This window comes from Apodemus sylvaticus, chromosome 21, assembly GCF_947179515.1.
Source record: "Apodemus sylvaticus chromosome 21, mApoSyl1.1, whole genome shotgun sequence".
NCBI classification, from domain to species: Eukaryota; Metazoa; Chordata; class Mammalia; order Rodentia; family Muridae; genus Apodemus; species Apodemus sylvaticus.
Genome location: NC_067492.1, coordinates 1,742,994 through 1,769,781, shown reverse-complemented (window position 1 = coordinate 1,769,781; position 26,788 = coordinate 1,742,994). Strand labels below are relative to the sequence as shown.

The window sequence follows — 26,788 nt, the reverse complement described above, 5'->3', positions numbered from 1 at the left end:
CATGGTATACAGCAGGCATGGAAGCATACATCTCAATCCTAACTCTTCCAGGGCAGAGGCAGGAGAATCACAAGTACATCTTTGACTACTAGTGAGTTTAAGGCCTGTCTAAGTTAAATGAGATATTGTCTCAAACAAACAGAAAACATGCATTAAGCAGCAATCGAATGAAGTGGCATTTAACTAGAAATGAAGCAAAACCAGAATTGCCCAATGTCTGAAAACTAAACTTTATAGAGTTCCTTATCTGTAAAAGTGCTTGCTGTTGCTGCAGCAAGACGGTTGAGATGCAGAGGCCTTGGAGAGTATGCCCTGTTCTTCGTGGTAAAACTGAGATCAGTTTTCGGACATCTCTTCTGTTTCACACCATCAAGCCATGAAAACTAGTGGTTTCAAAGAACCCCAAAGCTTTTCTCAAGAACTAGAGAAATGATACTGATGATCTCTTTCTAGAGTGCAAGAGACATTGCTTTTTATCTCAGTAGAAGGACCAACACAAAGAACAAGTGGCAGAATTTCAGATAATCAGATTATCCATTGCTTTTTCTATGACTCTCATTATTTAAGATCCTGTACCAAACTGAGTTGGCTCATATCCATTCACATGTGATCAGTCATTAAAGCCCAGTACTTTGAAACTGCAAGATATGCCAGGGCCTAGAACTATGACCTTGGGGCTCTATCATTGGGGTGGGGGTGGAGGCAAGCTGTGAGGAAAAGTTCTACCCATGTCTTACACCAACATTAAGGAAGCAACATGAAGAGGTCTTTGGTAGGAGAAAGTAAAGGCAGCATGTGTTGAAATTGGGTGATGTGAGTGTAGCAATCACCATGGTGTAGTGTAGCAATCGCCATGATGATCAACGGACATAACTGTGTGTTACAGCTAAAGAGACGTCAAAGAAAGGATGGTTACTTTAAGGACAGGGCTCTATAGGTAACACATTTGCTGTTGTGTCTTTACTTTTAAAGCTGGCAGGGTGATGTGTACTTGTAATCTCAGCACTCAGAAGACTGAGAGGACCGTCTCAAGTTCAAAACCAACCAGAGATATATAACCAGGCCCTGTCTCAAAGACTCTGGCCTTTAAGTAAATTACATACATTTCTTTTTAAAGGAATACAGAAATTATTGTGTCATGGCCTATCTAGTATGGTTACTCTCACAGAATACCATTATTTTTTAGCTTATAACCACCTATTCTATCTATCATCTAAGCTTTATTGTAAGCACCCATGTTCCTGGATACTTCTTTATTGTTATACCGAATTGGAATTTTTCTTGGGATTTTTTTTATTATCTAGAATTTCATGATGCATATTATACATTTTATGCACATCCTGTCATAGTCCTCTGGTTCTCCCTCTATTCCCACTTCCTGTTTCCAACTCCATGTGCTATGTTTTATTTATTTTTAACTCACTGAGTCCATCTGTATGAACATGAATGTAGGACCATCTCTGAGAATGTAGGTAGCTTCAGAGATACTAATTCCCTTAAGTAAAAGGACTCTCTCTTCCTAGTACCCATCAATTGTCAATACCATGTCAGATAGGGATTGGGCTTTATGATCCTCTTCCCCACTCATGCTGGGATTTTGGATAACTTGATCTTATCCAAGTTGTGTCTGAGCAATCACAGCAACTGTATGAAATGCCATTGTAACCTTTTCTACACTGATTTCCAGAGCCATTTACTTCAGCCCATGCAATAGGACCGGGCTTGAGTTCCATCTTGCACAGCAGGCTCTAAATGTAACCAGGAAGTGGCTGGTTACTCTCCAGGCCACTATTACATCCATGGGTCTTATCTCAGCAGACCTGTTATTATTTCAGCTCACAGGGTTTACAGCTGAAAAAGACTGTTGATCATACCTCTCCCCCGTCTCTTATATAGGACCTTCCAGTGCTTCCAAGTTCCTTATTGAAGTGACATTGGTAAATTAGTTGAGAATTGAAAATGACTAAGTCAGAAACTCCAATGATAACTAAAGAGAGTAGAAGGTGTGTGTGTTGGGGCGGGGAGCAGAGGGGGAGGGTAAGGGAGAGATGGGGGAGGTAGGATGGATCACCTTATGACCTTATGCATGAGGGCAGAATGACTGAAAGCCAAAGGTTGCTGGGTGCTCCTGGGTAGAGATTGGAATGACCCCAGAGAAGAAACTTCCCATGTGATAGACCATGTCCAATGGCTGATCTGCTTTTCAGAGCACCATCTTCAATAAGAATTTGAAGTCAGAGAAAGTAAAGAAAACTGCAGAAGAAAGGTGGTTTAATCAAAGCTCCCTGTTTGAATGAGCAGTGAGAAATATAAATATAAGCTGAAAGAAAAAATATTATTGTATAAACTGCTGTTTCTGTAGGGGAGGAGGGAGGGATAGGAATTGGGATCGATATGTAAGAGGGCTGTGCTTCTCTGCCTTAACAGGATGTTGACAGATATACTTGAATACATCAGGGAGAGCAGTTATAGACACACCAATCAGAAATATCTACATTCCAGAGTAACTTAGGCAGAGGGTCATTATAGAATCTCAAGTTTTCATGTCATGTAGAGTTCATATATGTATACACTTATATATACTCATATATATATATATATATGAACTCATATATATACTTATATATACTCATATATATGAGTATATAATATATATATAAATGGAGGATCATTAGAATCTCAAGTTCTCGTTTCATGTAAAGAGTTCATATATATGTATATGTATATATATGAACATATATTTGTGTGTATATGTATATATGTGAATATAATATATATATATATATATATATATGTGTGTGTGTGTGATGGTATAATTGCATGCTTAACTGTAATGAGTTATACCGATGACTTTTGGTGATTCTATTCATGATGAGTTCGTGTTTTTTTCACCAACCAAAAGGTGGAAGGTGAACCATGACAGGGTTATTTTGATGAGAGAGAGTAGCAAACCAGAAATCAAGATCCATCTTGACACTCCTGCTTTGAAGAGTTTCATGGGACTGGGTGGTCAGAGCAGCATTTGCCATGAGTCAGAACTTCTGGGGAGTTAGTCTTTTCAGGTAGCATTTAGGATATAGACAATATAATTAGTCAACGTTCTCTAGAGTCACAGAACTTATGGGTAGTCTCTTTATAGTAAGGGAATTTGTTGATGACTTACAGTCTGTAGTCCAACTCCCTAACACTGGTCAGCAGCAGCTATGGATGGAAGTCCAAGGATCTAGCAGTTGTTTAGCCCCACAAAGCAAGTAGACGAAGAAGAGAGGATCTTCCTTCTTCCAGTGTCCTTATGTAGGTCTCTAGCAGAAGGTGTGGTCCAGATTAAAGGTGTGTGCCACCACGCCTGGATCTGTGACTTGTTTTGTCCCAGATGACCTTGAACTCAGAGATCTCCTTGCCTTAGCCTTCTGGGATTCACAGCCACTATGCTTCAAGATCTCCATGCCAAGATTCAGGTCAGAAACTTGTATGTCCCAGCCTCAAGATCAGGATCACAGGTGAGCCTTCCAATTCTGGATTGTAGTTCATTCCACATATAGTCAAGTTGACAACCAGGAATAGACACTATAAACAGTATGCATGTGTCTTAACTAGGATTTTACTGCTGTGAACAGACACCATGACCATAGCAACTCTTATAAGGACAGCACTTAATTGAGGCTAGCTTACAGGTTCAGAGGTTCAGTCCATTATCATTAATGTGGGAACATGGCAGCATCCAGGTTGGCATGGTGCAGAAGGAGCTGAGAGTTCTACATCATCTGAAGGCTGCTAGCAGAATACTGGCTTCCAGGCAGCTAGGAAAAGGGTATTAAAGCCCACACCCCAGGCAGTGGTGGTATATGCCTTTAATCCCGGCACTTGGGAGGCACAGGCAGGCAGATTTCTGAGTTCAAGGCCAGCCTGGTCTACAGAGTGAGCTCCAGGACAGCCAGGGCTATACAGAGAAACCCTGTCTCGAAAATTCAAAAAAAAAAAAAAATAAATAAATAAAAATAAAATAAAATAAAAAAGCACACACATACAAACAAAGGCCACACTCACAATGACACACCTACTCCAACAAGGCCACACCTCCCAACAGTGCTGCTACTCCCTGGGCCAAGCATATACAAACCATCACATATAAAAGACTTTGAAAACACACAAGCCACTCTAGCTTCAACTATATCACAATAATAATTAATACACAATTAATACAATCACTGATAGTATTATCCTCATGTAGGAACAAAACCTGAGACAAGCAGTTGAGTTGAGTGACATTTGGACTTAAGTTATAACATGAACAGATCATAAATAGAAATCATAAACTATTAGTTATAAAATTAATATAAAGGCATGAAATAAGTAAAGGTAAAAGCAAAGGAAATATTGTAAAGCTCTTTAAGATATCGAGAAACAGCAGCACTGTGGAGGTTTGAAGAAGAAATGCCCCCTCCAGTCCTGCTTAGGCTCATGCATTTGAACACTTAATCCCTGGTTGGTGTTGCTGTTTGGGAAGATTTCAGAATCCTCAGAAGGTGGAGGCTTGATGGAGGCGGGCCTTGAAGGTAGATAGCCTTACCTCCTCTCTAGCTTTTCTTCTGCTTTGCGTTTGTGAATGCAGCTGTGATCCCTCAGTTCCCTGCTCCAGCCTCTTGCTTCCATAGTTCCTCTGCCCTTGTGGACTCTTCCTCTGGAACTCTAAGCAAACTTTTTCACACAGTACTTTATCATAACAGAAAGTAACTAATACAGACGTACAGAAAGTTCTCTTTTGTGTTTGGCTATATCTAACCTTCTTCCATTTTCTTACTATTCTCTCCCTCCCTCTGTTTTCCTCTCCCCCACCCACCCCCGCCCGCCCCTCGGCAAAGAAGTATTTTCCCACTCTTACTTTAGTTCTCAAAGTAATGTCTATTACAAACTGTGTAGGCGGTGTGTGTGTGTGTGTGTGTCTTATTGTTTCCCATTCATTTCAGGAACCCATATAGAAATTTGCTATTATTTTGAGTTAAAATACAATATAGAATCAAACCCTGCATCGTACTAGGACTTCATCTTTAAACAGATATCTTTCTTTTCTATAGCATTTTGCAATTATGCTATCATTAAAGACAGGAGAATGCAAAAACAAAGAAAATGTTAGTCCTGGATTCTGTGTAATCATGTCATGATTAAAGAATTAAAATAATGGTTCGATAATTAGTTTCTATGCTTGTGTGATTAAAAAAATTCCTCTAATATGAAAAAGAACATGATAATCATTTTATTTTGTCACTGAAATCTATCAGCTTTTGTAATTTAATTTCCATTGCTTTTTTTTATTCCAAAGTTCATAACTCTGTTTTCTTCTTCCTCTTTCTCTGCTCTTTTTTTTTTTAACATGGGCATTGAATTCCTTCTGCTCTTTACTCTTGAATGTCTATCTCAGTTTGAGACACAGACCTTAACTCAGGGTCACAGCTGGCTAACCTTTGCATCCCCGATGGCTTTATTGAATGAATAATACAACCTTAAACTTGCACCACCTCTCTCCCTGAATGAAATGCCTCACCTGCTTGTTATAGGAAAGTTGGAGAGAGGCAACTTGTAGGAGGAGTATACTTTGAGGGTTATTAACCAGGTTATAATGACTTCTTCGTGAGTTGTATGTAGGGAAACAATATATCACCTGTGATTTCTTATACGAAAACACTTTACAGGTGCTTTCCAAACTGCATTAGATTTGTAGGTGTGCCTGAGCTTATTTTTTCCCCATCACCTGCTTTTATGGCTTGCTGGGGAGCTGACTAGGGATCCGACCCAGTGTCTGACTGTTGCCTGCCCTTTGCTCATTCCCTTCAGTAAGGTGTGCAGGGCCACAAGGTCACTCAGACTCCCTCTCTCTACTGTCTCTGGGGTTTTCAGCCCTACATGGTTCTCTCATCTAATGCCATCTGCTGAAAGCGTTCTATCTAAATACATATTTTTCCCCATAAAAACTTTGATAGCTAGTTTTACATTGATATATTTTTAAAATGTTGTTTTGGTTTGTTGCTTTTGATCATTTTTATTAACTTATTTTTCACGTGCGCATGAATATGGGTGTGTATCACTGTGTGCATGTGGAAATCGGGGGATGACTCGGAAGTTCTCTGTTTCGACCACATGGATCCCAGGGATAGAACCCAAGTGTCGAAGTGCCTCTACCCACTGAGCCATCTCACCATGATGTTGTTGATGATAATTAAATTGTAATAATAATAATAACAATAATACTTTTGTAACTTAGGCAAATGTTTCCTCTGAGGTGTTACTACCCCACAAGCAGTAGTCCTTCTGAGTAGAAGCTAGCTTGAATTGTGTCTGACTCCCATCAGGGAAAGTGGATGAAGGCTCCAATGGCCTTTTCTCTGTGTGCTTACTGTTGGGTCCTAAAGCTGTGTGTGACCATGTACGTGTGAGTTCTGCAGTCAGAGGTGTTCCCCTCAAGAAGTAAAGCTAAATTCCCCTCATTCCTGTATGAGACCACTGACAGGCTAATAAGGAAGAGCGATGATGGTGATCAAGAGAACTGCTTATAAAACGGTGGGGTTGTTACCAGGGGCCACAGAGGACAGGCGAGCTTCCCACCAGTAAGGCAACCTCCCTGTGATCCGCAGAGCATCGGGGACTCAGAACTGCCTTTATCAGAACAGGCTTGGGATTAACAGTCTTGACGACCAGCTTTTTAACCCAGAGAGTATTGCTCTATGGTTTTAATTTGTTATGATTTATTATACTGGAATTGGTGTGAAATGGCCAACAAATCACGGGTGTCACAATCTGGAGATGAATTTTATCAGCTGAGCAGAGGGAGAGCCTGTGGGATTTGCACAAGCTTCTCATAATTCTTTTCGTATTACAGATGATGAGGAAAACTGTAAAAAGAAACTGGAGGTGACGTGGTATTCCCTAAGTGGCTTATTTCACATGTGCACATAGACACATATAAATAGAGCTACTTGGTCTCTGTTTAGATGCCACTGTTCAATTTAAAGTGATTGATTTGTACACAGGCAGAGATCTATTTAGGGTGATTTGCACACAGGCAGAGATCTTTTTGCCTGAAATCCATTAGCCCAATAAGACCATGGCTCCGTGTCTTATATATCTGGGTTATCTCTGGAAAATGAAAACATTACAAGATATTTACCAGTTATAATTTATTTCATGTTTATATTTGACTGAATTTAGACCCACCCACCAACATAGAAGTGCTAATTTGGGAGTAAGTGCCATCCCAAAATACTGAACACAATAAATACCCTCCTGCCTCACAAAAAATCTGCCCCTGTTCAAAGCTAACTTCACATGCATAATTAATTGGAACATCACATTCTTGCTTCACAGCCCAAAGAGAAATTGAGTTCAGGTGTTTGTGAAACATATGGAGGTGTACTGTGAATTTATGACCTGTGGCCTGAGTGTAAAACCCCAAGATATTTGCTGCTAAAACTTAATGAAGCCTGTGTGGAGGAGCTATTTTTATTTGTAATTTGGTAGCCAATGCATCTCTTATTTTAGCCTCCCCACTCCTCCCATTCCTCATCAATCTCAGCCTACAAGATGGTGGAAATCCTGTATCCCTGACCAGCCTGCTTTAGCATTAGCAGCTTGCCCCACATCATTTTGTTCTGTCTGAATTTTAACTCAGCAATTTCAGCCTCGTCATTTGGACAGGAGACTGGAAGCAGAGCAATGCCTAGAAACAGTCCTTTCCACCAAAAAGAAGCAAAAGTTTTCAAAGGATAACAACCATTGACCTTTTCTGAAGAAAGCAAAGATGCTGGGCAGGAAAGAGAGACACTTGTTGCTGTGCCAACATGAGTGCCTGGTTACACCCTCAGCACTCATACAGACATCCAGGCATGGTGGTCTATTCCTGTGACTTCAGTGCTGAGAGGCAGGGACAGGAGAATTCCTGCAACTTATAGCATAATTAGTGAGCTCCAGGTTCCGTGAGACCCTGAATTGAGAAAGACACCAGGTGTCAACCTCTGCTCTGCACCCTCAGGTGTATACTACTCACAGATCATGCACACACCACACACACACACACACACACACACACACCCATGAACACATACATAAACACACACACACACACACAGAGTAGGGCCCTCAATTCCATTGTCATCTCCCTAAGAATAACGACCATGTTTTAGAAGACAGATCTCCACTACACCCACCTCTGCCTTGCTGCTTGTACCTCAGATTGAGCAGAATGCTCCAGTCTTGAATGCCAGGAGGAAAACCAAAAGAGAGTGTTCCCTTCTAACAGATGGATGAAATGAGTTTAATGAGCAATCTGTATTTGCTTACTAATTAATTTACAACAACTAAGAACTTCTGATGTATACAGATGAAACTATTTTTCTGGGATAGCTGACCAGCACAGAACAAACCCAGTGTCAGGAGGTGGCTTCCTCAGCTTTTATCAGGTGCCACTGAGTGCAGTGATACCCCCTCCATGATTTGCTGTCTCCGTTTAAGAGCTTATCTGCCTCATGCTGATGGTCCTGAAAGGCTTACAACCCCTCACATCCATAGTCGACATTACAGTGAGACATTGCTCAGTGATGTGAGCTATTACTGGTTGTGGTTGCCTGTTTCCAAGACTGCTTGACAAATATGCCCTGCATCAGTTGCTCCCATTGTCAGTCTCTTTCTGTTCCAGTCTCCCTGTTGCTTTACGTGACATCTATGAAATATCTGCACTTTAGACTTGGTGTTGGGACAAAATAGGGATGCACTGTTGGACACCAGGAGAAGGCAGTTCTAAAAGAAAGAGATTAACTTGTTTGTCTCATTCAACATGCTTTGAAAATTAATGGTTTTGAGGCGTGCAGAGATGTGCAAGCACGAAAACCTGTGTTTGGTCCCCAGAACCCATGTATAAAAAGATGTGTGGGTGGCACACACTCTGTAATCATAGTCCTGGGGAGTCAGAGTCATGAGAATCCTAGGGCTGTCCAGCACAGCAAAATAGATGAGTGTGAGCCCAGGTTCAGCACAGGACTCTATCTCTATTAATAAAGTGGAAAGTGATCAAGAAAAAAAATAACATCATCTTCTGGTACACACATGTAGATGAATAGGATACCTGTCAAAGTGATGGAAACTTCTCAGTAGGAAAAACTTTGATTGAGTACAGATTGCATTATTTCCAGGATCTGAAATATCTGGAAATTAACTTCCTGTATTTTAATTAGGACGAGAATAATGGCCTCTTTGCATCTCCAGTAATTGGGTGCCAAGCACAGGTGTGAAATTCACTAGCATTTGAAATAGAATTTTGAGCTTAGGCCAGAAAGTAAATTGGTAGGGCTGAGGATCAGGCAAAAGTGAAGTGGCTGAGAGTGGAGTCTGGCGTGGCTAACGAGCATTTGCTGATCAGCTATCCTGTTGAAATTGATGATTTGAAGTCTACCTGATAAGCCCAGGACCCTAAATGAATATCTCCTTGTAGGTGACTTGTGAGCAAGTTCCATCAGCTCCTGGGTCTCTGCTGTAAACAGATACCATGACCAAGGCAACATTTAATTGGGGCTGCCTTATACATTCAGAGGTTCAGTCCATTATCCTCAAGGAGGGAGCATGGCAGCATCCAGGCAGGCATGGTGCAGGAGGAGCTGAGAGTTCTACATCTTCATCTGAAAGCTGCTAGCAGAATACTGGCTTCCAGGCAGCTAGGATGAGGATCTTAAAGCCCACACCTACAATGACACATCTACCCCAACAGGGCCACGCCTACTCCAACAAGGCCACACCTCTTAATAGTCCAACTCCCTTGGCCAAGCCTACTCAGACCACCACAGTCTCCTTCAGACATAGACCCTGAAACATAAGGCTTACCAGGCTGTGGGGAGACATCCAAATTTTCTTGAGTACTGATTTTTCAGAATAGAGTATGGTTGGTGGTTTTAGTAGCAATCCTCCTGCCCCCAAAAGAAACAAGTCACCCTGAGCATTTGGGATGATATCTATGGAACATTATCTGTATCTGTGGTGTTCCATGGTTTTATTTGTTAGGGTACATAGTGGACATTGATTTTCCAGTTGTATCTTCTATACCAGTGTTTACTTGGTGGACTTTCTTTTGGACCAGAACTTTGCAACAACCATCTTTATAACTGATAGTGTCAGAATTCCCCTGAACAACCAGCATTCATTTTCTCTGCCCTTTTGAGGAGCCTGTTTTTGCAACAGTCCATGTTTATTTGGTTCCAGTATAAAGACAGAGTTGTGTGTATTTTTAGGTCACTTTAGCAAGGGAGAGCCATCCATGCCACTTTCTAACATGAGTGAGCTGGGAGTGGAGCGTAAGCACCTGAGGGTTTGAGGGAGGGAGATCTAGAGAGCACACTGCTGTGCAGGTGGTTCATAGAAATTCATAAAAGACTTAGTAAAGACTGGTGAAGTTCTGCTCTGTTCTAAGCTGAGTTCCCTCAGCCTTGATGTTAGATACAGACTTAGTTTAGTTCTGTGTTTCCCCACCTCTCTTGCTCTTTGTGTGTGTGTGTGCGCGCGCGTGTATAGTATACATGCGTGTGCATGAGCCTAAATATATGACAACCTCAGGTGTCTTCCTTAGTCTCTGTCCACCTTGTTTTTTGAGACAGGGATCCTTGCCACTCTGACTAGGTTGACTGACAAGCCAACAGGCATCTGCTTGTTTCCATCTCACAGATGTTGCTGGTTAGTTTCTAGGTCAGTTTGACATGGACTGGAGTCCTTTGGGAAGTCCAACCCTCACTTGAGAAAACAGATTGCTCTGTGGATAGACCTGTGATGTATTTTAATTAGTGATTGACGTGGGAGGGCCCCAGTCACTGTGGGTCACGTCACCCTTGCCTGGTGGTCCTGGGTGCTATAAGAAAGCAGATAGAGCAAGCCATGAATACTGGCCAGTAAGCAGGATTCCTCCAGGCTCCCTGCCCTGTTCGAGTTCCTGCCCTGGCTTCCTTCCGCCATGGAAGTGTGACCTGAAAGAAACCTTTCCTTCCCAAGTTGTTTGTAGTCATGGTATTTTATCTCAGCAGTAGAAACCCTGAATAATACACAGATTGTAAGTGTGTGCCACCATATCTGGCTTTTTCTATATGGCTTTTGGGAATCTAATCTGATGCACCATACTTACATGAAAATTACTGACTGAGCTATCTCCCTGGTCTTGTTTATATTCTTATACTGTGGAAATGTTCTTGTCAAGAGCATGAAAGAGCATACCCATGACAGTCACATTGCAAATCCCTGTTCTTGTCATTTCCATAGATGTTCTACTGGACAGAGTAAGCCATCTGGCCGTAACCAATATCAATGAGCTGTTCTCTCTGCCTAACAGATTAACACAAGTTCAGTCATCTTAAACAGCACACATCTGGATCCCATTTTTGTGGGTCTGGAGTCTAGCCATGGCTCAGCTAGATCCTCTGCTCAGGGTCTCACAGTGGACAGTGATGAGGTCAGTGAGGCTGGCTATTCCATAGAGGTTCTGCTGTGGAAGTCCAAACCTCCATGCTCTTTCTTTGCAACTGTGGAACTCAGGACAGACAGCTGGATTCTAGAGGTGAGCAGCATAGACTCCCTATTCTTAGGTGGTTGTGTAAGTGTAATCTCACACACCCAACAATGGTGACTAGTAAGTGTGCGTCCTGTCCATATTGGGGGGTGAGTTTCAGAAAGGCATCACACAAGAAGATGTGAGGGACCTGGGAGCCACTTTCAAGTGTAAGCTTCACAAATATTTGCTGGATAATGGGCTCTGCCCCGAGCCACTGGTCATGACTGTGAATAGAACTGAGGAAAAGATGCATGCATGCTTGTTCTGAAAGGCACTGTAATGGTGTTTTCATTGGAGGACAGCTGGGGGAGAACTAAGCACAAAGCTGGCCTGGGAAGTTAGGAAACACTTCAGGGAGGTGGAATTTGATTTCCTGATAGAATTTTGAAAGCTGAAAAGAGAGAGTGGGAGAGAAAGAACTATAGGAACAAATGTATCCCGTACCATATTTAGCTACTTTCTTCTTCAGTATCAGATATAACCATCACTGTCCCCTTCGGGGACCAGGGAAGGCTGGCCACAATCCACTTAAGCCTATCTATTGTCTACCTTCATACTGGCGTTCATATCTTCCTTCCATGGGCATGGCCAGAGGCATCAAGGTAGCAATGCCTACGTAACAAATGTATGGCTGGCTTGCCCTCCATTTGAATTTGGGGTCTCAGTGTTCTACCCTTGCTTCTAGATTTTCAGAGTTATGTTGCATAATTAAAAATGCAAATGTCATGGTATTTTTAGACTGTAAAGAATTCATCAGTTGCATTAACCATTCCTTTCCTTCTGCAAATTCTTTTTGCTCCTCTAAGAAGATGGGTGCAGAATTCAAACCCACAAGAGAGTGTGTCCAGGTTCAATTTATATTGGAAGGAGAAGGTGGAATAGGAGGCTGTAAGGACGATACCCATTTTCAGATATTGGGTACACTTTAGTAGCCACCAGGCATTCCTTTGGATACCAGAATCTATAGATGTCCAAATTCCTTATATGATATTAAAGAACATTTGCATATAAAATCTATGAACATATGCCCATGTACCTTAAACCCTGTCTAGGTTTATAACACCTAGCACCATATGAGTGGATCAGTATGCTTAAGCATGTACAGAATAACAGCCATTTAAAAGTTAGTAATGAGTTGGTAAAATGGCTCCGTTGGTAAAGGTACTTGCTGCCAAGTACCTGAGCAGTGGAAGAAAAAGGTCAGTCTCTCTAGCGCCAAGAGGTTACAATCTCACTCTACTTTAATGAGTAGTTTGATAAAGTCCCAAACTTCAAAACGTTCATCCTAAGTGAGGTAACCCAATCACAAAAGAATACACATGGAATGCAATCTCTGATAAGTGGATATTAATTAGCCCAGAATCTCTGAATACCCAAGGCACAATTAGCATAACAAATGACTCCCATGAAGAAGTAAGGAGAGGGTCCTGATCCTGGAAAGGCTTGATCTAGCATTGGAGGGGCGGATCAGGACAGAGAAAAAGGAGAGAGGTGATTGGAGAATGGGTGGAGAGAAGAAGGTTTATGGGACACATGGGGAGGGGGGAACTGGGATGGGGCAATCATTTGGATTGTAAACAAAGAATATAGAAAATAAAAATATATAATAAAAAAAGTTAAGGGGGCAGAGAGATTGCAAAGTGGTTAAGCACACTGCCTACAGGTAAGCACACTGGCTTTCCTTCCTGAGAACCTGGGTTCAATTCCCAGGACCCATGTGTTGTCTCAACCTTCTGTTAACTCCAGTCCTAGGAGATCTGATGCCCTCCTGTGGCCTCTGTGGGGACTGCATATAAATGATGCAATGGTATGTCTGCTTGTTAAACACCCATAGTTTAAAAACACATAGTTTAAAAAAAATTAAGTCGTCATCTTAACAGCTTCCCTCCTACCCCCAATATTTTCTACCCATGGCCTGCTGAGCCCCAGGAAGAACCCTATCTCCAAACAAATTGCATCTGTTTCTCAGGACTGCCATTCAAAGACCATGGGGCTGCAGTTGACGTGGTAGAAATAAATGACTTAGGAAAGCAAACAGAAAACAGCAGTGCAGAATATAAAGTAGTGGACACTTCTGACTGCCAACTGCCCTCTCATGTTTGGGTTGTCTTGAATAAAATAAAATACATTAAGTCAATGGCTAAATTTAAGGTAAAAACCATATTTATAATTTCTGTTTTTTTTTTTATAGAAGCCCCTGGGCTATGGTGACACACACCTTTCTTTCTTTTTTTTTTCAAAACCTTTTATAGATTTGTTGTGACTTTCCCATCATGCAGTGCAGTTCTGTTCCTCTCCCTGTCCCTTCATATCCACCCTTCACCCTTGCAACCTCCTCCCCCAATAATACATGCGCGCCGCGCGCACACACACACACACACACAGACCATCACCACCACCAACAACAGTGAAAGCATAGGCTTTAGTGTGTCACAGTGTGCCCCACAGTATACCTCTCTGTCTGCACATGTTCACTTGAGAATGTTCATTGCAATGAGTCTTTGTTCTGCTTGAGTTATCTGGCTTCTGTGATACTATCAATATTGGATCCTCATCAAGACTCCTCCCCATTATCCTGTTGCTTCCCTGTGTGCTGGAGATCCTGTAGCTTTAGAACAGCAGGACTGACCTTTTCATGGGCCTAAACTGTCTACAGAGGATACAGATTTTGAGATGGAGTCCTGGATCTGGGCCTGGATGGTAGTTGAGCTGGTCAGCCTGCCGGCTGTACCTTATCCTCACCACCAGGGGGAGCTTTCCAGCACTGCTCCAGCTAGGGGTGGCACACACCTTTAATCTAAGAACTCAGGAGGCCATGGCAGGCAGATTTCAGAGTTCAAGGTCAGCTTGGTCTACCGAGTGAGTTCCAGGACAGTTAGGGTTACACAGAGAAACCCTGTCTGGAAACCAAAAGCAAACAAACAAAATGAAAGGAAGGAAAGGAGGGAGGGAGGGAGGCAGGATGGGAGGGACAAAGGGAGGGAGGGAAGAAAAGGAAAGGAGGGAGGGAGGAAGGAAGGAAAGAAGGAAGGAAGGAGCTAGGATTGGATAATTCAGTTGGTAAGGTTCTTACTGTGCACACACATAGAGAACTAAGTTTCATCTCCAGCATCTATGTTTAAAAAAAAAAACAGAAAAACAACAACAATAACAAAAAACTGGGTGTGATAATCCTAACATAAAGAAATAGAGACAGGCAAATTCTAGGGCTTGCTGGCCAGCCAGGCTAGACTAATCAGTGAGCCCCAGGTCCTAATAAGACTCTGTCATATAAATTAAGTGCTACCTGAGGGACAACATCCAAGTTGACTTCTGCCTTCCACACACTTCTGCACATGCACCCATAGAAACATGAGCATTCTCTCTCTCTCTCTCTCTCTCTCTCTCTCTCTCTCTCTCTCTCTCCCTCCCTCTCTCTCTCTCTCTCTCTCTCTCTCTCTCTCTCTCTCTCACACACACACACACACACACACACAAAGGAAATTGGAGGGCAGTCTCTGGCCTGCTGGAACCTAGAGCCCCTCCCCCACCATCTTAGAGCCTACTTCCTGAATGTACTCCCTGACTGGCAGTCTCGGTCTTCATAAATGGCACACACTTACCATATTCTCCTAGATAGTCATTCTCAGGCCAGTGAGTGGGGACAGGGACGGTTGTGCAACCTGTGCCCTCACCCTGTATTCCAAGAGTATCAAGTTAGCAGGCCTGCAGAAGCTCCACTTACACTTAGCACAAATAAATGTATCAGCCACCATAAGGGAAAACCACACAAGACCCACCAGGAGGCTCCAAGCCAGGTGTCCTGTTTCTATGGACCTCCAAGTTCCAAAACACCATGCATGTATGCTGGGCCAGAAGTCTCTGTAGGACAGGCCCAGAATACAGCAGAACAAAAACCTACATCATTATTGAACTAAAGCAAATCTTCAATAGTAAACACACACACACACACACACACTCATGCATATGCACACACACAAGCAGTCAAGTTACAGAAGCCAGTATTGCAAGAGAAGACTAAGACTAAGTGTTAGCATTTGGATCAAAGGTGTCTTTTGTATATTCGTAGAGAGCATTCTAAAGCCCCATCATCTCTGTACAGATCCCTATGATACAGGATCTCTGGAAATGCAATTTCTAGACTCCCCATTAAGACTTCTTTTGTCTCAGTCATCTTTTGAATCTACTTTGGTGGTGTTTTTATTTTATTCCTCATTGGGGTGGGGGAAGAAAAGAAAAAGACTAGCTTTAAATTGGCATTAGCCCTAATCTAGGTTGATTGTGATATGTAGGGATTAGTCACTATTGCTAATGAATATTTAAATCTCCTTTGGCTTTCTTGGCAAAAAAGCTCATCAGAGTTTTCAAAGCCCAGATTTGAATGATTGGCCCATCACAGCCTGGGCTGAGAAACCAGTAAGCTGGTACAATAGTTCCCTCACTTGAAGCCAGGTCTCACCTCCACACTGCCAATGGTTATTCCCAAAGGACACTTGATGGCCTTCCCATCCTCAGAAATCATCATCATCAATCATGAAAGTATCGCAGCCTGCCTTCAGCTAAAGCCAGAAAAGTGGTGTTGCTGGTTTAGAGCAAGCCGGTCTAATTCTATAGAACACTGGCTGAAAGAAACCAGAGAAAAGAATAGGAACTGACCAGATTTGGAAACCAAGGCTCAGGGGAGTTCCCAGAAGGCCACTGAGGTTACCAAAACTGAAATTAAGGACCTTGTCAGCCACCTTGTTGGGGAATAACTTTCACCTCATCAGGGGTGGTGGAAGATTGGTTTTCATCACTTGCTTGGATTTCATGAGACCCATAAATGTACAGTTACTGCGTGGAAACAGTTGAGCAGTGGTTCTGGTAAGGTCAGAGCACTTTCATAGTTAGTCTTGCCTCTGATCATCCTCCCATTGATGCATGTTGGGAGCAAAAATCCACAGTCAGTAAAGGAATAGTTAAAGGGACAGTAATATTGGAAATGTTAAAGGGACAGTAATATTGGAAAATGCTCATTTTTCTGTCACTGTGCTGGCATCTAGCACAGTGTTTATGCATGTATATATCTGTGAATGTATGGATGTTTGTGTGTGTGTGTGTGTGTAGTATGTGCATGTGCATACATGTGTGAACGTGTGCCATAGCATGCCTAGACAGTCATTGACAGCATGGAAAAGAAGGAACTGTAGACTGGTAGCTAGTGCTAATGTCCTGGAACAAAAGATAGCTAGATCTCCATTTTAAAAAGCGAGTAGGAATGGCGGCCTGCATGGTTCAGAAGCAGGAGGAAACGTTCAAGACTGCTCCAGCAGCTACTTGATTTGAAACAGTACATTTTACAGACCTGTTAACTTTCATGTTCTCAGACCAATCCACCCAAAACATTTGCCAGTCGCCCCCTTAAAATGTCAGTTTCCACATTTGGTGGGGTGAGGGAAAACTGCTTTCTCTACCAGTCTTTATAGCTGTTCTTATTACAAAAGGAAGCTTGGTGCTGTACAAAATGAAAGCATCATTGTTTAAGAAAGTGGTTTGCTCAAACACTACCTTAACTTGATTTTTCTACATTTCTACATATCTTGTGTGTGGCCTTGATGACATGTGAACAGGAAGCTGATGAAATAGCGATATGATGCAGTCTTGCATATCAGCCAGGACATGCACATATTCATGCATGTATTCACATGCACATACTACACACACATACACACACAAGCAGGCACACTTAAGAACAGACATACATTCACACATACATACATACATGCATACATACATACATACATAAACATACAATCATGTATGCACAGAGATACCCACCACACAGGTGCATATGCATTTATTGTTTGCAGCTTTGCAGAGAAAAACCATGCTAGGCTTGCCTCGTACCCCTGAGCCACATCTTAAGATTCATTTTAATTTTTGGTTTTGTTTTTGAGACAGAATCTCACTAAACTGCCCAGGCATGGCTAGAACTTTCAATCCCCCTGCCTCAGGTTCCCATACAGATGTCAGAACCAGGTGTATATGCTACACCTGGTTTGTGAGGCTGAGTGTTGTTGCTGTTTCTTGGGGGAGGTTAGTGTCATGCCACTTGATTAGAATGATATTTATGGAAGATAATTATCTCTGCTTCATATGTAAAAGTCAAAGAAGAATGTTGTGCTATGCACTAAGGAGCTGGAGGAACTGGTCTGGACCCTAATTGTTCTGATGGCCAAAGCCACATCCTTCCAAATCTTTGCTGCCAGCACCTAACCAGATTATAGAAAGGAAGTGAGACCTTGAAAGATCACTATAAAAGAGGTCTCTCTCTCTCTCTCTCTCTCTCTCTCTCTCTCTCTCTCTCTCTCTCTCTCCCCAAACACAGTTCACTCTCTCAGAGCTCTGCTGGAATAGCCACAGTAGCTTAAGTCCTGAGGACAAATGACCATTTCAAATGCCCAGATTTTGTTGTAAAAATCCACTTCCTGTTTGAGCAACATTCCACAGCTAGCTGCCCTTCTTCCCCCCCCTCACAACTGTGATTTATGATTGCTTCTTCTTGAGGGTGCTCATGGCTGCTCCTTCTCTTTTAGCAATCGATCCACTCCTAGCAACCATGACCGGATACAGCGTCTACGGCAAGAGTTCCAGCAAGCCAAACAGGATGAGGATGTGGAAGACCGGCGCCGTACCTACAGCTTTGAGCAGTCTTGGGTGAGTGAGTGGTTCCTCAGCCCAGCAAATAGGATAACAGCTGCCCTGCAAGAGAGGCCCGGGAGCTATGACCTCAGTCTTTTATGAAATAAGACAAGATGGAGCCAAATCCCTCTGACCTTTAGCATTCTGACCTTTCCCTCATTTCCATCTGGGTTCCATCATTGCTAATTTCATTTTGTATCTTGTTCTACCATCTGTCCACGGTGTAATAGGTTCAAAATAGCTGTATGACGAGACACCACCACAGAATGTCTGCTCTCCACTGTTATTAAGTTTACTCAATGCCTTTCTGTAGAGCAGAGCCAATGTAAGTTCAGCTCATGATCCTTTGTGTCTATGAGACAGAAATTGGTAATTCTCAGTTCTTTACCCCCCCCCCCCCCTTAATACTTTTTGTTTTGTTCTGTTTTGTTTTATTGAGACAGGGCCTCATATAGCTCAGGCTGCCCCGAAATCACTATATAATTAAGAATAACCTTGAACTCCTGATCCTCCTGCCTCTGACTCCCAAGGATGGCACACATGTCTATGATCATGCCAGTTAGCTGTGGTGCTGGGTATCACACCCAGGACTAAACACTTCCTGGGCAAGCAGGAAGTGCTACCAACTGAGCCACATTCCCAGCCCTGCCAAATATTTGTCAAACTCCTGCTTGTCTGGTTTCACCTCTCTTCTCGTCCATCCTGTGTGCGGCCACCTCAGTGATCTCCACAGAAAAAAACTGTGGCTGCTACTCCTGTGTTCTGCATCTGTGAAACCTGGTGTCGCTTCTGGGTAGAAAGATGTTAGCAGAGTTGGGGTTGGAGACAGGGAAGGTTTGTTTGGAAGGCTTTCTGGGGAGGGTGGGGGTGAGTAAGAGCTGCTCACAGAGGCTAGCACCCCTCTGGGCATTAGAACTTCCAGCCCTGGTCGTAGCTCAGGCCCCATCGACCGCCTGGAGGACTCAGAAACTCTATGACTGAGATGGGAGAGACCATGAGGATTCTGGGGTCAGGGATGATTAGTTTGAGTAGAGGGACCTGTGTAGCTAGAAGATGGGTCACCCCAGTAGCTCAAGAGTATGTAAGAATGGCCAGAGACCTAAGAACCATAGTCGAACAGCTGTTCTGTCCTTGCACTTGAGGCACAGAAATGGAGGGGACTAGTGCTCAGAGGTCGATGAGTTCCTTCAAAACAGTTCTTGGAATAAAACTTATTGAACCAGATTTCTTGATAGGGCAGAGGAAGAACTGTATTAGCAAAAGACTTGAGTTAGATACTTGGTCCTTCTTAACCAGAGGAAGGAGGAACCTCCCAGATGAGGTGAATCTGACAGGTGGCTGGTTTGAGGGAAGAGTGAGCAAAGACAGAGATCTAGAAAGAGTGCTTGCCTTCCAATGTCTCCTTCTGGAATGTCAGGGTGACCTTTCTGCCCTTCTTGCTCCTAATACCAAATTCATCCAGTGTACTGGGCAATAGACCTTCAAGGGTTTCTGATCAAGGACTTTAATGATCCTACGGAAGATTGATTTGGAAGGAAAACCCTGACAGCTGCATTAGGGAGATAGCCCTCACCTTGGATCGAGTGAGGAAGACCAGCCTTAGAATGGCCAATGGCAGTGTGAGATCAGCGTTTAGGTGTGAAAATGTCCCAAGTCCTTGCCCAACCTTGGGTGTTATAAATGAACCCAACGTCTAAACAACTATGCAGTTGTCTTCTGGAGCTGTTCTGCTCTGTATGTGTTTTCATTATAAGGGATTTGATTCTTTCTCTGGTAAACTGAGTCATCTCTGTAGCAACAGGATGGAATAGTGATAATGGACTGGTGTTGTTTGGCATGATTGACTCATCTGTCCCTAAGAGGTTTCCTAAAGCAGGGTTCTTATGTGATGTGTAGTAAATAGATAGTTAACTACATCTGAAGAGGGTACCAGGCACAGTGTGAAGCCAAAGGAGATTGCAGCCACCACAGATGGAAGCAGTTGTCACATACTCCACTCTAACCTGTAAGCCCCTGCACAACTTGACAGCCCCACAGTCTGCTATAAGGCACACCATTAGTTATCCAGGAATGTGGCTTTTAGTCCAACATCTTCCCAGCATTTATTTTTCAGTTTTGACTTGATTTGTAAACTTCCTGAATGCTCACAGTGTCCTGCCATCATGCAGTATGCAAGAACAAAGCCCTGATAGAAAGCTATGTATTCCTAAAATCCTGCAATGGAGCTGATGCAAAGAAAGCCACTCTTGATCTTCCTGCCTCAGCTTCCTGAGTACTGGGATTACAGGTCTGGCTACCACTCCTGGCTTCAGACTGGTGACATTGTATCCAAATGAAGGAACTTCAAGTTTGAGGCCAAGTGATTGTCTCTCAGTGTAGGATATTTTCATTGAGAGAATTTGGAAGGATTTATAGCGGTCTTAATGAGGAAGTGTCTGTGACAATGGGTGTTTCCTTACTATCTCTTTAATAGGAGCAGTCACTCTAGAGAAAAGATTGGAGAAAACCTTGCACTTTGGAAATTCAACTACCAAAGGTCAGATTACAGTGTGCCAGGTGCCATTGTAACTTTAGACAGACAGTTTAGCCTATGTGCTGTTTCTCATGCTGACAGAACAGACAGTTACTTGGAATGACAAACTGGTCACCTTAGGTATGGAATAATTTCCTAAATTGTGAATCACAGGTTGAACTTTTCCTTTTTTATTTGTTTATCGCATAAATGAGCTTACAATAGCCATCATTCTGCTCTGCTCAGTCATCTTAACATCAGCTCTCCTGTTCGCTCAGTGAGAGCTGCTAGTGTAACCTAGTAGAGTGTAAGCTCCTCTGGTTTTTATTGTTCCTTCAGTAGCTAGGAATCTTTTCTTCCCATGTGTTTGCTAACCTGGTGGCTCCCCTGTACTCTGAAGGTTGTGAGAGTGTGGTCTGATATGTTGGAATAGTCCATACTTGTCTTATTGTTAAAGGACATGAAGTTCATCTTCAACCTGTATGGGAAATATAGCATATATAAGGTGAAGTACTCATTTACAGTGTAGCCAAATGTACTGAATAGTTTCCTAGTCAACAACTCCATCTACAGTGTATCACATAGAGTTTCCTAGCCAATGACTCCATCTACAGAGCTTCCTGCAGCAAAAATTACTTCAAGTAGCCCTAAAACCTCATCTGTTTTGGAAATGTTCAGTGTAAACTCCAGCAGTATGGAATGCACCTGCTCATGGGCCTTTGTTCAAGACAGACAGTCTCTGGGTTGGAAAGAGCTGGTTTGTGGCACAAAAGGCCTTTAGAAGAGCACAAGCCCAGAAAATTTCTGAGCTCTGTCATTGCAAAGTATTCTCTCTCAAGTTGGGAAAGAGGAAAAACAGATTCTTCTCCACCTGTGAGGTGCAGCCTAAACAAAGTCTTAACTCTTCCCTAAGATAACTTAGGGCAAGTTACTGAGAAGTCGCTGGGGAGCTGGGGTGCTTGTTATTATGGGGTCCCAGGTTTAGATGGAACCTACGGTTGCAGCCTGGACACGCAAGAGCACAGAATGCTGGGGGGGGGGGCACACTACCCACAGGTGATGTGCTGGCTGGAAGCAATTGCGAAGCAGGATGACAGAGACTTTAATACTATTGCTAATTCTTTTCCATTCCCAGTCTGTAGTGACTGAAAGTACATCAATCCTTCAAGGAGAGAACTGACACTGTGTCGTGTGAATGTCATCATCCTTCCTGAGCTTGCTTTGCTCCTTGCACTCTTTAAATGAACAGAAAATCTGCCTTTTCTTCCATCTTACTGGAAAGTGTAGGGTTACAATGATTCTATCTATCCTACCAGTGCTTTTCCTGGTCTCATCAGGAGCCCAGTACAAGGAAGGGTTGATCTCCCTCCCTGCTTGCTTCCCACAGGCCAGGGGATTTGAGAACTGCAGGTTTGGTTTTGTTGTCATTGCATTAACAACTTGCAAGGCATCTGCTTCTGCTGTTTCCTGGTTGGTCTTCATCCTTCATTCAGAAGACATCAGTCTCTCCCCATGACCTGACTGCAGTTCACACTGCACAGAGAGTCCTTTCCTTGGAAATGTCCCTAGAGAAAGCTGTTTTAGCAGCAGAGAGGTTTCAATTCCTTATGAGAAAGCCCCTTGCTACAGCAAAGCAGACCCCTTGCTTTAGGCTCCATAACCACCCCCCAGTAGGCAAGCTTCTATCTGCCTGTGGGCTGTGCTCCCTGCAGAGGAGGAGTGCTGGGTGCTATGAGCTGCTGATGCTAATGGCTTGCTCTGTAGATCTATAGCTAGTTCTCAAGGTCCCAGGTGCTTCAGGTAGGAAAATCTCACAGACCGGAGCACTGATGGAGGGACTGCATGAATGCCAAAGTATACCTTTATAAAAAATTTAGGGAAACAGTGTTGGAAGGAATTTTCAGGTTTTACACAAGTTCTTAGTAGCACTTAAGTTCCTAGCATTCAGAGCCCACAACAGAACAAGAGTTTGACAGAGGACTGTGACCCCAAAAAGGACAAAGAGTTGCTTCAGCTGTACCATCCTGAAGGCCCCCCCCCAATCCCATTTGATCTGGGATGTTAAACAGGGCCAAGAGTGGTTTGTATTGGGTGGTAGATAGACATAAGGTAGTTTCACTGTGGTTAAAGTTGTAAATAAGGGAACTATAGAAGATAATGACCATCATTAGCAGTATCTGCAGTTAATCAGAGTGAATAGTTTGTGTGACTTAATTGGATAAGACTTCTTTCTACCCACTGTCAGACCCTTAAATTGTCATTTTAATCAGTATGGAATACATATGAGAGTTATGCATGTTTAGCTTGCTAAATAAGGGACCCACTATCTTAAAGTGATTTTTTTTATCATTATTTTTATCTAAAACACACACCCTTGTATTTTTTTTCTATATGTGCCTTGGACACATGTAAAATTTGGAAAGTTTTACTGTACATATTCAGGTAGAAAATAGGAAACCTCCAAATGGTCATTTATAAGAATTATACATGGTCTGTATGTATAGATGCATACTTCACACTATCTATATGAGATCACATGATCAAATATGTTCTAAATTATGAAATTTGTATGTAGCTATCAATAAAGTAACAATTGTTTATTGTTGCCTTTATAATAATATATAAAAAGTTACATATTGCCTAGTTCTAATTACTACCAAAACTTTACATTGTATCTACATAGTCTTCCTCATTTGTCTATTAATTATTTTAGCTAGTTTTCTTTGTGTTTTATTTTTGTAAATAACCAAAGAATAATTTTAATTAGCTGCAAGGAATGCTTACTTGATGCAAATTCAGTGGGACTCTGTGGAGGTAGGTCTTTCAAAGATTTTTCTTTCCCAAAACAAAACCAGCATTTTTCAGCTTTCTCAAACCTGAAGTAGCTAGCATCTTTCTAATCATGATAAAGACCAGTATTTGTAGCTCACTTAAAAAAGCAACAGGTGTATTTTGTGGTTTTAAGGGAGAGATTCTATTGGGCTAACAACCCGCTACTTACCTCTATTACAGTGTCTTTTCTATTACAGTGTCTTTTCTTATTTAGATTTGTCACTTGGGGCTCTTTTTTTTTTTTTTTTTTTTTTTAATTTAAAGGTCATTTCTTTTAACCAATTTTATTACAAACAAGATCTAGATGATTTTGTAATTTGCGTCTAAAGCAGCTTTGCTTCTTTGCCTGAATTTCATGGTTGGAATACTTGGCTGGCACCTGGATTTTCTGTACAACTGTTTCTTTTGTGTGTATTGTATTCAGGGGTGGTGGTGGTAGTGGTGGTGGTGGTGGTGGTGTGTGTGTGTGTGTGTGCCTCTGTGTCTGTGTGTGTGTGACCATGCCTGAATGTGTGTGTGTGTGTGTGTGTGTATGTGTGTGTGTGGCATGCAAGTGCATGCCAGAGGTCACTGTAGACGCTGCCTTCATTATACTCTACCACATTTTGAGATAGGATCTTTCACTGAACCAGGAGCTGAAAATGGACTGACCTGGTGTCCTACAGGCCCTGGAGATCTGAACTCAGGCCTTAATACTTGTGCAACAAACACTCTACTCACACATACTTTGTTGTTTCTGGTGGCTGCATTTGAAAACATGGACTCCTGTGGGGTTACATGGTTCTCTCTTCCTCGTGTCTTTTTGTAATTTTTGATTCAGATACATGACTGTGCTTCTGTCATGGGGACTGAAGTGCAGGCTTTGAAGATGGGATTGCTTCTCATCAACTGTTCTCATTATGATTATGAGATCTGCATTGAACCTTTGAGAGATTACTCTGTGTGTGCGTGTACGTGTGTATATGCAAGTGTATTATCATGTATGTGCATGTGGAGGTCAAAACAACCTCGGTTATTTCTTGAATACCATTCATGCTCGTTTTGTTGAGATATGGTTTCTTGCTGAACCTGGAGCTCACTGCTTTGGTTGGCCAGTGAGACCTAGGGCCCCCTTTGCCTTTGCCTCCCCATTGCTTGGATTATAATTGAGTATGCAAACCTGGCAGCTCCAGATCCTCCTCTTCCTCTTCTTCCTCCCCTCTTCCTCCTTATTCTTCTTTCCCCTCTCCTCCTCCTCCCCGGTGCTGGGTTTGGAAGTCATCAACTGAGTTATTTCCCAAGCTCCAAGTTACTTTTAATTTCTGAACAAGTGTGAAGGCTGCCAGAGTGATTTTTATTGACTTGTTGCTATGCACTAGTCATGTATGCAATCTTCCCTAAGACACGTGGTCTATTAGAGTTGCCTCTTAAGATGAAGGCGACTGTCGTGACTGGCATGCCCTTTTACAGGTCTGGAAGAAGGGGTGTGAAATAAGGATGAGGCTGAAGCTTCTGTCTGATTAGATGAGGCGTCAGTCTGTCAGCACCTCAGTCATTCACTTGTGCACGCTGCAGCCCCCGTGCTGATCACTCCTGGAGTCTGCCAGAGCTTCAGTATATACTTATAACTGACAAGGTTTGAACAGTGTCAGAAAGTGCACAGTTGAAGAAACAGAAGCCCTTCAACTTTCTTCCCCCTCTGTCAGAATCAAATTTTCAGGCCACTGGGAGAAACAACTTAAAAATATACCTGCATTTCCGTAAGATCTTCCATTTTCTTTTCACGTCCCTGCAAGCAGTGTGTCAGAAAACAGCGTGAGTTTAAATTGCTGCTTACTAAATCCTATCGCAGAATGCCAGCGCCTTCCTGACATGTGTGGGTAGCTCACAATGACGAGGAGGAAGGAAACGGGGCACTTTGGGGCTATGGTGTGAACCATGCAGTTTTCACTGTGTATTTTCCCTGTCTGGTGATGTACCTGAAGCTCCAGCAGGTGCACCACCACCCAGTAGTTTAGTGGCATCCTGCCTCATGGAAGGGACAGAAGATGCCTGTCTTCATTAACGTAGAGGATGCTGTGTGCATCAATGCAGGAACGCACTGGAGAAAATCAATCTACCTATCTATCATCTCTCTCTCTCTCTCTCTCTCTCTCTCTCTCTCTCTCTCTCTCTCTCTCTCTCTCTCTGTGTGTGTGTGTGTGTGTGTGTGTGTGTGTGCCTCAGGTGTCATTCCTTAGGAGTCATCTACCTTCCTTCCTTTCCTTAGATAAGGTTTCTTCCTGAAAATAGAGTTCACCAATAGGCTAGGCTGTCTGTCCAGTAAGCCCCAAGGCTCCTTCTACCTCTGTCTCTGTTCCTCCAGGTCTGGGATTACAAGTGCCCACCACCACCATGCCTAGCTTTTAGGCAGGTTTTAGAGATCCAATCTTGGATCCTTATGCTTACACAGCATACACTGTACCCACTGAAACATTTCCCACCCCTCAGTGTTTTTCCGCGCTGAAGATACATGGTGCATTCTTTCTTTGAACTGTGTTGGATATAGCTTCTGCCACACATCTGCCTCAGCTAGTATGGTTGTGAATTTCCATCAACACAGACTGGGAACCATAAAGTCTAATTGCTTGCAACATTATTTTTGTACTGGGATTTTTTAAAAAAAACATATGCCAGCTGAGGATATCTGCTTTAGATTTATGTCCTGGACATTGCCTAATTATTGCTTATGAGTCCATAAGGTGCTTCATCCTGAAAGAGAGCAACTAATGTTGCTGAGTTTCTCTTTAGACAAAAGCCAACGGTGTGGGTGGGGGGAGCTATTCTTCAGGAGATAGGACTCATGTTACCTTAACACTGTCCTATGAATTCGAAGACTGTTACTTTACAAAGCCATTATTGTGTCATAGCCTGCCACTAGTTTTCAGTGATAAAAATCAGTTAGATCTTTTTACCTGATATTCTTCACATGGAATATGTATACTATGCAGTGCCATAGAGGTGTACAAGATGGATGGGTAGAAAGATAGGTACCAGCAGCAGGATGCCATCTCTGGGTATTCTGTGAAGCTGCTGGTTATTTTGCTCTACACAGAATAATGTATAAATTTGATAATCCACTGTAAATGAAAAACACACTCCACACATGACCTGCTGGCCAGAGTGTATGACCAGGTGGAGTAAAGATGTCTCTCTTAGGTCTCACATTGGCC

At 42.6% G+C, this 26,788-nt stretch overlaps 1 protein-coding gene across 8 annotated transcripts in view; it reads left to right on the top strand.

Annotated features, from left to right (window-relative positions):
* Pard3 (par-3 family cell polarity regulator) overlaps positions 1-26,788 on the top strand; it is a 548,938-nt gene that overhangs the window by 513,183 nt on the left and 8,967 nt on the right. For all 8 annotated transcript variants that reach the window (XM_052166623.1, XM_052166619.1, XM_052166621.1 and 5 more), the window contains one exon: positions 18,148-18,268. In XM_052166623.1, coding sequence (XP_052022583.1) covers positions 18,148-18,268 — 121 coding nt within the window. The remainder of the gene's footprint in view (positions 1-18,147; positions 18,269-26,788) is intronic.